Source organism: Scyliorhinus torazame, chromosome 12, assembly GCF_047496885.1.
Source record: "Scyliorhinus torazame isolate Kashiwa2021f chromosome 12, sScyTor2.1, whole genome shotgun sequence".
In the NCBI taxonomy this organism is placed as follows: Eukaryota; Metazoa; Chordata; class Chondrichthyes; order Carcharhiniformes; family Scyliorhinidae; genus Scyliorhinus; species Scyliorhinus torazame.
The window spans coordinates 191,578,151-191,590,363 of NC_092718.1; the positions used below are offsets into that span (position 1 = coordinate 191,578,151).

General features: G+C 46.0%; 1 protein-coding gene across 1 annotated transcript; it reads right to left on the reverse strand.

Moving 5' to 3' along the window:
- Window positions 1–1,690: 1,690 nt before the first annotated feature.
- Window positions 1,691–8,272, reverse strand: proca1 (protein interacting with cyclin A1). The gene is made up of 4 exons (XM_072469549.1): window positions 7,660–8,272; window positions 6,948–7,080; window positions 6,290–6,424; window positions 1,691–3,122 (listed from the first exon to the last, which is right to left on the reverse strand). Exons 1-4 carry the CDS (start codon window positions 8,183–8,185, stop codon window positions 1,997–1,999), a joined length of 1,920 nt encoding a protein of 639 aa, XP_072325650.1. The 5' UTR covers window positions 8,186–8,272; the 3' UTR covers window positions 1,691–1,996.
- Window positions 8,273–12,213: the final 3,941 nt, after the last annotated feature.

Genomic DNA, 12,213 nt, shown 5'->3' on the forward strand with positions numbered 1-12,213 from the left:
GGTAGGTGGATTGGCCACGCTAAATTGCCCCTTAATTGGAAAATTGAAAAAAACATAAAAGGATTGCATTCCCCCTGCATAATACTTTGGCGCACATAAAAATGTTCTGATTAAAGTCATGCCTGTGCTCCATTGTCACAAGTATTAACTTGTTTAATCCAAAGTCTAAACCAGTGTGCTTAAAAGAAAGTGTGCAGATGAACGTACATTTGCTTTAGTTTTGAGAAAAGACGGAGTAACGACGGTGAGGACAGCACATGCAGAATGAAATAGTTCTTTGTAACTATCGGTTCAATATATATGGGTTAAAGAATTTAGAATAGAAGGAAGAATTGCTCTTTTGATGTTTATGATTGGCCTCAATGTTATTTTTACCTGTCGCATCAGGACTAAGCTAAATGAGCCATTAAACCAAATAATACTTCTGCTACAGAAGAATAATGGGAGCCTAATACATTCCAGTTGACTATTTTTGTCTGCATGCTAAAACACATTTTGGTACTCTTTTCTTTTTTTCAGAAGGAACTTTTTTCTCTTTTTTCCCCAATAAATTTGAATTCTCTTTTTCTCCTCTCCTTAAATATAGACTTGCATTTAAATAGCATCTTCCTTGACCAACTAAGTACTTTTGGTATGTAGTCACTGCAGTAATGTCGGAAATGCAGCAGCCAATTTGCTTGCAGTAAGCTCGCACAAGCAGCAGCTTGATAATGACTAGGTATCTGTTTTTGTGCTGTTGATTGAGAGACAGATGTTGGCCAGGGCATCTGGGATAACTCCCCAGCTTTTCTTCAAAATAATGACATGGAATCTTTTATGCCAACTCAAGAGGGCAGACTTTGTGTCTTTGTTTAACTGCGACACAGCTGGCACCTTCCTATGACTTTACAAGGTCTGGCCACCCTCTCATCCCAGTGGTCACTACATATTGGCATTAAGTCTGGCCAGCCTACTTGACTATGGGAAAGTCACAGATGAGTTTAATCCCACTTTCACTCGTCTTTTTCACACACATGCTTCAGTCATCAATTATTAGATTGAGGTCAAAAGTGAGAGCCCTCACCTAATATTTCCCTCCCTATCCCAGTGCCTCGGAGGCCAACAGTAGCATCGCTGAAAACAACCTTGCATTAAAATTTGAAGAAATATACACCATATTTATAAAATCAATGAGTGCAGTCAGAATTTTTGAATGTACTTCTAGACATATTTACAAAATGAATGTGGATAACATTCTGATACGTATGGAACTATTAGATGGAAGTAGTTTATAGTCCAGGCTACAACGGTTCATAAAGGTGGTGAATAGAAAACTGAAGATCATGAGGTTATGTTTATCTTTTCCTTTGATAAATGACTAACTTCTTTTCATCAAGTAGAGAATAAAATGGTAAACCTTTTTACACTTTTAAAGAGAAAGGTCTAGCCATGCACAATATGAGCTGAACATGGCAATAAGTTCAATTCTCAATTCTGTCACTTTGCATACATCGATATTTCAAACAAGCCAGGCACTCATTGTAATGGCATTGATTTGTAAATGTAAGTCATTGCACTGTTCCTATACCAACTTTGTAAACTGCTGCAGTTACTTTCGAGGGAAAGAAGTGAATCTAGTTCAAGAGGATTCAACAGCTGAATATATTCAAATCTGCTTTGACTAGAGAAAATGTACTCAGCAACAATGAGGTTAATGTAGCTAAAAAAAATTAGATTTATTAAAATTTGTAAAGGTTCGTCTCTATGGTGAAGATGTGTTCATTCATACAAATCATGGTCCAACGAATGATCAAAACTCAACACTAAGAAACCTCACTGTTTATTTTGAGTCTATTTCAGGAAGGCCGGTGAGACCGTTGTAATGTGATGCCTTCTTTCAGTGGTCACAAATTCTTTGATGAATTACAGTGTGATTCATGATATGGCAAAATTTGGCGCAAATACTTTAATCTGCAGTCAGTTAGAGATTAAGTTGTATTTCTAGTTAATGAGTATCTTAAGCAACCCTGCTAGGAGCTGTTGGTAAAATCAGCTTGCTTCCTTGTTGAGATTTACGATGCTTCCTTCTTCTGCCCTTTCGTTTACGTCGCTGCTTCTCGCTTTTTCGTTCTGATGGAGGAGCTGGGTCCGGTTGGTTTGCCTTCAGCTTCGCATTTATTGCCACTTCGTTAAGCTTTTTATGGATAATTGATGGGGTAGACATCTCTTCTCTGTGGCTTCCGGATGCAGCCATTGTTAAAACAGAAGTCTCTTTTTTGTTGAAGTGGGAATTGGGACTGTGTTTAGTCGGCGGTGGAGTAAATGCTTCTTCTCTGGGGGACTGATGTGCATTGACCAGCTTGCGCAATGACTTGGCCGTCGGTTCCTCTCTATCAAGTTCAGAATTAGGTACGTGTGTAAATGCTGGGGGCGTAAAGCCGTCAGCTTTGAAATGTTGAAATCTGAGACTAGGTTTGGTCACAGCCTGGGTAAGTATCTGATGAACCTGAGTGAATGTGTCCACTCTGTAAGATTCATCGTTCATGACGTCATTAAATGTGTCTTCCTTTATTACTAAATCCAGAGAATTGTCAAAGAAATGTTGGCTAAATTCATTATTATTTCCAATTTTCTCAATGTCAGTGAAATAATCCTCCTTATTATTAATTTTCTTTTCCAAGGTTCGCAATGTATTTGTTGCCTTGATGGCTTTGGAACTGAGTTTCGCTTTGTGATTTTTCTTCTTGCCTTTCCCCTTCCTTCGCTTTTTGTTTTTCCTCCCTTTCTTTTTCTTTCTCTTGGCTTTGTCTGATGACATGCCAGTCTTGCCTTTCGCAGTGCTGCCTGCAGTGCCGGGCACATTGCCATGGGCAGAACTCTGAGTGACAGTCGCCATGACTTTCAAGACGTCTTCTGCCGCATTGAACACTTGGCCAAGTGTCGACTGTTGGCTTGTAGCATCCGGTTTAGGGGCTTCTGGAGCAGCTGTAAATGACGGGGTGCTGGTTGTCCAAGAGAGGGCTGTTGGGCCATCTGAATCAGGCTTAGGCTCCAATGTTAACTCATGGGTCACATTTCTTCCATAATCATAAAGCCCAGACTCTCTGGGTACAGCAACCCGAACACGATCATACTTCTTGCACCTTTCAAATATGATCATAAATAATTAAAACTTCTTGCATCTTGAATTATTCTATTCTCCATACAAAATTCTCCCACAGCACTGCCCCACCATATGCATAGTTTAATTAGTGTCTAAACACATGAAAACTCTTAGTAGAAAAATTAATTTGCTGGAGTATAAAATTTCTTCTTAAACAGCCACAAACCAGGGGCGGCACGTGACGCAGTGGTTAGCACTGGGACTACGGCGCTAAGGATCCGAGTTCGAATCCCAGCCCTGGGTCACTGTCAGTGTGGAGTTTGCACATTCTCCCCGTGTATGTGTGGGTTTCACTCCCTCAACCCAAAGATGTGCAGATTTAGTGGATTGGCCAAGCTAAATTGCCCCTTCATTGGGAAAAAAATAATAATTGGGCACTCTAAATTCATTTTTTAAAAAGCAGCCACAAACCAGGATTGACATTTCGGCTGATTCCTGAATTAATAGAGTGCCACATTAATTTGCAGTGGTCTGAATCAATCAGATCTTACTGTTTGGTCAATATGAGTGGAATTTTAAAATGAAGCTCTACCCAAATCTCTTCCCAGTGTAACCACTAAAAGTTTAGATAAGGATTATCTTTTTCCCATGAGCATGGTAAATGTGAAACAGTAAATGTCTACGAAATGGGGATTTAAGTTATTTTCATTCAACTGAATGCTCAAATTCTAATTGTGTGCCGTAGTTTGGTATATAGCAACAGAAACTAAGTTGTCATCTAATTGTGAAGCACTGGAAAGAACACATGCAACATTATTATACATATTAAATACAACTTCTATTTATATAGCAGCTTCAACGTGATAGAACATCCCAAAACTTCACAGGAAGATTATAAAACAAAATATGATGCCAAGCCGTAATGAAGATATTAGTTCAGATGACCAAAGGTTAAGGAATGAGTTCAAGGAGGAAAGTTTAGTAGTGTAGGGAGGGAAGGGTAGCATGGTGGCGCAGTGCTAGCACTGCAGTCTCACGGCGCCGGGGTCCCAGGTTCGATCCCAGCTCTGGGTCACTCCGTGTGGAGTTTGTACATTCTCCCCGTGTTTGCATGGGTTTCACCCCCACAACCCAAAAATGTGGAAGGTAGGTGGATTGAACACACTAAATTGCCCCTTCCAGAGCTTCTGACAGAGGCAATTGAAGGAATGTCACCAGTTGGTGCACAAGAACAGGATTAAATAAGCACAGATAGCTCGGAGGATTGTAAACTGGAGGAGATTATGGAGATAGTGAGAGGCTGAGGCCATGGCGAGGTTTGAAATCAAGGATGAGAATTTTAACGTCAAGCCATTGCTTGACCAGGAACCAATATATGTCAGCAAGCACTGGGATGATGGATTAGGGGACTTAATGTGAGTTAAGGCACAGGCAGCAGAGATCTGGATGACCTCGAGTTTATTAGGGTAGAATGTGAGAGGCCAGCCACGAGCACATTGGGTTAATCAACTCTAGAGCTAACAAAGGCATAAATTAAGGTTTCCGAAAAAGATGAGCTAAGACAGGGGTAAAGCCAGACAATGTTTTGGAGGTGGAAAGAGGCGGTCTCAGTGATAATGCAAATCTATACTCAGAAGCTCATCTCAGCGTCAAATGTTACCCAAAGGTTGTGAATAGTCTGCTTTAATCTCGTACAGTTGTCAAGGGAGAGGGATGGAGCCAGTAGCCAGGGAGTGCAGCTGGAGGAGGAACTGAAGACATTTGCTTCAGTCTTCGCAATATTTCATTGGGGGGGGAAATTTCTGCTCATCCAATACCTGATGTTGATAAGCAGCCTGATAACGTTGCTGAAGCAGAGGAGGCAGCAGATGGGGTGGTGAGGTGGAGCTGGATTTTGTCAGCATACATGTGAAAATTAACACTGTGTTTCGGGGAGATTAAATATTAGCCCTTAAATGGGCAGCATGGTAGCACAGTGGTTAGCACTGCTGCCTCAGGCTGCCGCGGACCTGGATTTGATCTCGACCCTGGGTCACTGTCTGTGTGGAGTTTGCACATTCTCCCCGTGTTTGCATGGGTCTCACCCCCACGACCCAAAAAGATGATCAGAGTAGGTGAATTGGCCACGCTAAATTGCCCCTTAATTGGGAAAAAAGAACTGGGTACTCTAAATTTATTTTCAAAAAGATTATCTCTTAATGTAAGCTGAAAATAAGTAAGCAAATTTGCATTTGTAAAGAATGCCTAGCATCCATAGAATCCCTACAGTGCAGTGCTTATGGGCAGCACGGTAGCACAAGTGGATAGCACTGTGGCTTCACAGCGCCAGGGTCCCAGGTTCGATTCCCCGCTGGGTCACTGTCTATGCGGAGTCTGCACGTTCTCCCCGTGTCTGTGTGGGTTTCCTCCGGGTGCTCCGGTTTCTTCCCACAGTCCATAGACGTGCAGGTTAGGTGGATTGGCCATGCTAAATTGCCCTTAGTGACCAAAAAGGTTAGGAGGGGTTATTGGGTTACGGGGATAGGGTGGAAGTGAGGGCTTAAATGGGTCGGTACAGGCTCGATGGGCCAAATGGCCTCCTTCTGCACTGTATGTTCTATGTTCTATCAGAAAGAGGCCATTTGGCCCATCATGGCTGCACCAACCCTCTGAAAGTGCACCTGGGCCCACTCACCCGTCCTCTCCCATAACCTAATTTGCACATCTTTGGTCACTAAGGGGCAATTTGTAACATGGCCAATCTACCTAATCGGCACATCTTTGGACTGTGGGAAGAAACCAGAGCACCCGAGGAGAAAGTGCAAACTCCACACAGTCACCAGAGGCCAGAATTGAACCTGGGTCCCTGGTGCTGTGAGGCAGCAGCGCTACCCACTGTTCCATATGCCAATGTGCCAAAACAAACTTCAGCTTGTGTCTAAAGAATAGGATTATGATTTCAGCACGCGTGTGGTGAAGAGGAAGTCTTGGCTCACACTCTATGACCCTTCATAGATTAAAGGCATTTGGAAACACCAAAGATTTTCTGTGATACATTTATGTGTGTCAGATTAAGTACAGATATTCTTAGAATTGACAGCCTGTGGTTGTGAAGTTGACTCGATGGGCACTCGAAGTCACAACATTGAAAGGGCCATGTACCAGCTGTTTGCAGCATGCAGTTGGGTTGCTGCCTTGGCTGCTTCATTTACAACATTGTGAACTCACCAGCCGTACCAATACCGTTCGACACACTGCTCCTCGACGACCAAGTCGAAGCAGGGGACTTCTAACACGTTGAAAAATGCCTGCCCCACAATCCGAGAAGATGCGTCGTTCACTCTTCTTAGGCACTGCTTTAACCTGAGAGGAGAAGGTAAGGGAGGTGAGAGAGAGACACAGAAGCATGAGGCAACTCTAAAGGGTTAACACCTGCAAATTTGCCGCTTAACCATTTCCCTTTCATGTCATCTCCTGGTACCCCCACAACCCAAAGATCTGCAGGTTAGGGTGGACTGGCCATGCTAAATTGCCCCGTAATTGGGAAAAAAATAATTGGGTACTCTAAATTTTTTTTTTTTAATTGTCATCTTTTGGCATCGCCACCCCTCCCCATCTTTTTATTTACTCCTCAGTTATATTTTGTCAAGCTAGTTATTTACTCCAGTGCCCTCCAAAATCTGTCAGTGACAACGTGTCTATGCAAATGTGGCATTTTAAATCAAATATCCAAAATTCCCAGAGCCCCAATCCATTCCCCCCACTCCCTTTCTTGGAATAACATCCACTCATTCTCCCTCTTAAACCCCTCCCCAACACCCACTCTTCCAATTCCCCCAATGGATAGGTGGGGAGAGGACAGAGGGGCAGAATGGTCGCTACCTACTCAGTATCGCAGTCACAGTGGCTCAGTGTGTGCAGTCGGAAGTTCCGGTGGCCGTAGGAATATGCGAATGGATAAATCACGTGCTCGCAATGGTCGTGTTCCCGGCAACACTTGTCCGTTTCTGAAAACTCGCCTGGATACGGAGGGAGTGGGGGAAGAGACAGAGAAAGAGAGAGAGACAGAGAGAGGGAGAGGGGGTGGGGAGAGATACAATTCAAACGCCTGTTAAAATCCATTTCAAATCATCAGGAGCAGTTAAGAAACACAGCCTCACTTTCTGAAAACAGTTTGAAATGTGTGATCTGAGGCCCAAGTAACAGCTTAATGCGGGTTCAAGCGCATCAAACGGGTGCTGGGGACCGCGGAAGTTTATGCCTGAGTTGCGCACATTGCTATTTTACGCTGGAGACTCCCGGAATAATAACAATAATAATCGCTTATTGTCACAAGTGGGCTTCAATTACTGTGAAAAGCCCCTAGTCCGGCGCCTGTTCGGGGAGGCTGGTACGGGAATTGAACCAGCGCTGCTCCCCTTGTTCTGCATTACAAGCCAGCTGTTTAGCCCACTGAGCTGAACCAGCCCCTACGGCTGCCATGTATCCGCTTTTGTCTTTGCAAACTGACCATGAGCCTGTTAACCCTGGCAATGTCGCCCAATTAGGTTTCTTTTGCTAAGGAACCACTTTTGTTTTGCCCTCTGATGTGCAGTTACCCAGATGGTCGTAGCTGTCGGCGTTGTTCCCAGCCCCGCACCACAGCGTCCCCGGGTAGGTGAAGCCCCTCTTAGTCCGGCGCAGGACGGTCTCCCCCGAAGGCAGACGGGCAGCGAGTTGTTGAGGAGGAGCCGGGGTGCTGGTGCCAGCTCTCTGCAGCAGGAAGGATTGGCACCGGGCCTTCTCCCTGTGCCAGCACCAGTCTGAGAGGGTGCCCGGCTGCCCTCCCGCCCGCAGCCGGCACTCCTGCAGGAAGGAGAGGACAGCCAGCCGCTGCCTGCTCACTGAGCACTCCAGTACTTGGCCATCGCCATCCAGCGCCGACTGCACCAGCTCAGCCCCGTCCGAGATCTGGCGCAGAGCCGCTGGCTTGGCGGCGCTGCCCAGGGCGGATCGCTTCGCACAGAACCTGCCGCTCCTCACATAGTAAATCCCATCAGATCCCGGGCCCTCCCTCAACCCCGGGTCACAGCTCGCCAAGCTTTTGGCAAAGAAGGATCCTAGCACAAAAATGAGGGACCACATTGCTGGCGGGGCACTTTCAGCACCACTGCCAAACTGACAGCGCTGCCGCTCTCCCTGCCACTCTCGTCTCCCTCTCTCCCCTTCTCTCTTTCTCCCTCTCCCCTCCCTCCCTCCTCTCTCCCCTTCTCTCCCCCTCCCCAATCCCCCTCTCACTTTCTCCCTCTCTCCCCTCCCTCCCCAATCCCCCCTCTCTCCTTTTCTCTTTCCCCCTCCTTCCCTCCCTCTTCCCCCCTCCTTCCCTCCCTCCTCCCTTCTCCCTCTCTTCCTTTCTCCCACCCCACTCTCCCTCTCTCTCCCACCCTCCCTCTTCCACCCCCACTCTCCCCTATCTCCCTCTCCACCCCCACTCTCCCTTTCTCTATTACTCTCTCCCCCCCCCCCCCCCCTCTCTCTCTGCCCTCCTCCCTCTCTTTTTCTCTCTTCGCTCTCTCTTCCTCTCTCTCTCTCTCTCTAAAGGCACATTGGAAACGAATGCACCGTCTGCTCAGGCACTTGTGACCGCGAGTTACCTCGGAGAAGCCCTTTTAAACTGGCTGGAAGGGAGGAGTGGTAAGGCAGTGACTGATTCCCCTGGCGATCACAGATCGGATGATGTTGAAGCACCGCTCAGCGCTCAGCTGTAACTTGCTCAGAGATTCACCCCCCCCCCCCCCCAAACACACACACCCCTTTGAGCAGTCTGTATTATTACTTGGTTTCTGATTTGTTTTTGTTGTTTTCCCGGGTAATGCTAACATTGGAGAGAAGGTGCTTCCCAGGCTGGAAGCGGCAGTGACTGAATCCACATTCAAACCCGTAAATCCAGTGGTTTGTCTAAAAGCTCGACCCACTGAAGATGATCAGTGCTGCCCGGTACCTGCTTCAGTCTGGACTCCATATTGAAGGAAAAGTGAGGGGCAAAAATCACATCAAACAGCGCAGAGAGGCTGCAGAACATGCTGAAACATGTCGGATGTTTGCATTAAAACGCTGCCTTTAGTTGAAATTGATGTCTGGGATTTGACAATTTGCATTCCTTAGAAAAAAAAATGAGTTTAGAATTATGCAGATGGATGGATCAGGTCATGACACCCAAAAAGCTACCGCGTGGTGACCCCCCCCCCCCCCCTCCTCCTCCTCCTCCACATTCAGCTCCCTATCAGCTCATTTAATGCTTCAATGCAACTCCGGTGCCGTGTCTCAGGTGAGATGCTAAAAAAAAGCCTTGTCTTCCTGTTCAAATGTGTATTAAAATGTCTCTCCCGGGCATTCCCAGGTATTCCCAGAGTTCTCTGGCTGGGAAGTGATTAAGGATACCCATGGGATGGAGGAGAGTTATTCAAAGCTCAAGTCTTACTTTTAGGATCCCGCCGCCTTCCCTCCCCAGAACGGTCCCCTCACATCCCAAAAGCAACCCCCACCATCCTGGATGGCACCCGCACTGCAAGTGCCCAGCGGTGGCTGTGGCTGGACACTTACCTGTTGGACCCCAGGTTGGGTGGACTTCCTGATGCACATGGGAGGAGGGGAGCACAATCCCGTACCACAGCAAAACTGCAATTCAGATCAACACTGAGGAGACCTTCCAACAGCAAATGGCTGCACTCTTTCAGCCAGATGTCATGGGTGCATTTGCGAGTTCAGTGGCTAAAGTGTGCACAGTGGGCTATAGCCATGTTCTCAGGTATATACCATCCTAGAAGGATGAGGGAGGCACACTACATACACCCAGCATCCTTCCAGTGCCACTTGGAGTCATGAATTCCCCTGAGGAAGATGCAATGTTCCTTAGATTCTACCCCTTGCAGTCTGGTCCAATTTGGGAAACTTACCGGATGGTGAAAGAGGGTCGCAACATGCTTATGCTGTCGCTACTGGTGTGAAATCGGGGTCCATGATCCTGGTTCCGAGCGTGCAGTCAGATAGTACTCCGCCCAGTGTCACACTCATGTCATGTGAAATTTGCACGGACAAAATATAGTCCACTTTTTTGTTCAGAGATGTTAAGCCCAGGCCGTGTGCCTGCATTAGGAGTAGGGATGGGGAGAGTGCTCATAAAGTATCCACCCCATGATGCTATTTTGAAGATGGGCAGCAGATTCCTCCCCTGATGTTCTGACCAATATTCCTCAGCTGATATCACTGAACCAAATTATATTGTCGTTGACACGTTTCTGTTATGGGGCCTTGCGCTAGGCAGAATGGCGCTTTACTTTCTAAGACACATAATATAAGGCTGTGGTCAGGGAATAAACGGTGTAGTGTGAATGTCAGTCTTCAATTCCAACTCAGGATTCTGCAACAAATTGGACATCGCGGCAAAGTGAGGTTTCTCTTCCCAGGGATACTAGATGTGCAGTTAGGAAAGGGCCCCTCAGTTATGTGTCACCTAGGAAACTGTCAGAAAACTCCACTATGTCCATAACCTCTTCGAAGCTACGAATACGGGCCTAGCAACGCTTTATTTAATGTTTAACCACTCGGAACATTATATTGCCTTACTTTTCTTTACATCATTGATCTTTTCTACATAACTGGGCAAAGGCGTGTGAAAAAAGAACATGTTGCGGTAGGTAAGCTCTGTGCAAAGTGATTGCCCTGCCCGCTGAGCTTGCAGTTATTCGATGGTAAGGATCCACAACTGTACGAATAATTTCGTTACATTTTTGTTAAAAAATATATGTTTTAAACATATCTTAATCCTTTCAAATCACAATTCTAAAAGCCTTCCCTCTCAACCATTTCTCTTGCTTTCACAAATAGAGCCGGTGCCAAACTCCTTCTGAAAGATTAAAACAAAGTTTCCCTTCAGCAAAAAGGGTCTGAGACTCTGAGAAATGCACTTAGCCCTTTCCACCCCCCACCCCCCTCCCAGTTTCCTTTGTCCTGGCCAACAGCCTATAGGAAAGATCCGCAAACTTGAATGTCCCCATAGTGATGATAGGAGCAGCACAACTGATGTAAAATCATACGAGGGAACAGGCGATGTTGTACCCTCCCTCAGGGAGACACATGGAAAGCAATATTGGCTATTCAAAAGATCCTGACCTAATTCCCCTTGCAAGACTGCCGAGCCTCCTGATGGAGAGTATGCTAATTACCAGTGCCGTTTACAACAGGCTGCACCCGAAATGGTTATCTTTTTATTTTAACTTTGGGAATACTCAACAATCCCTTTCATATAGTGCTGGAAAGAGAGAGAAAAAAAACAGCTGGCAATGCAGCTGTTCCAAATTCAGATACAGATGTTGCCACTTCATTTAATCGTTCTATTATTTTGCCCGCTCTTTGTGTTGAAGACCACTTAAAAGATTTCGTTTTTCTCCCGTTCACTTAAAATGATCCCCCCCCCCTCCCCCGAATGATCACCCGTTCAACAATTTTTAATGGCGAATTTAGTACATTCAGCACATTGTAAAGAGCAGCTCCAACGTTACTTTTTTTCCTCCTCATTTCATTTCCGCCGGAGTTCGAATTTTCCCGTTCCCTTGCCACAAGAGAAATGCACCTGCTAAAGTCCTTTGTTGTTACCCCCTGTCCCGGCGTGAGATGTTAAACGAGCAATTCACTAGCATTACAGTTTGTTTGCAAAATATCCATAAACAGCCCCAGGAGGATTATCTGCAATTTCTTTCTCCCATGAGGGGTAACTAGCGGTCATTTGAGCTCTCGACTCCATTCACTCATCGCACAATGGCGGGGTGGGGGGGGGGGGGGGGGGGGCGGGGGGGCTCAAGCGAGGGGTTACTGCAGGTTATTCCTGCGAACAGACATTATGGTGTGCTTTAGAAAGGCACGTGATTTACTGCAGAGAAAAGTCTTGCTGAAGATACATTTAATGAAGGAATGCTGGCTGCACTTTGAGTGTATTTACATCACAATGGGACGTGTATGTGAGGCACTTTCCTCCTCTGGAGAGTCTCCTCTGGAGAAGCTCATTCAATTCAATTCCACAGTCATGTGAAGTCCAGATTGTGGATTTACACTGTGGTGGACAGGTATTGCCTTGCGACTTGCGCTGACTTTACGCCAAAGGAAAATAATTATCG

Bases quoted from the DNA above. Each gene is read 5' to 3' on its own strand.
- proca1 (XM_072469549.1), bottom strand. From the start codon at position 8,185: ATGTGGTCCCTCATTTTTGTGCTAGGATCCTTCTTTGCCAAAAGCTTG. The intron at 6,425-6,947 runs GTAGGTAGCGAC...TTCTCCTCTCAG, and splicing joins CACTGTGACTGCGATACTGA to GTTAAAGCAGTGCCTAAGAA. The intron at 3,123-6,289 runs GTGAGTTCACAA...CATATTTGAAAG, and splicing joins GAACGGTATTGGTACGGCTG to GTGCAAGAAGTATGATCGTG.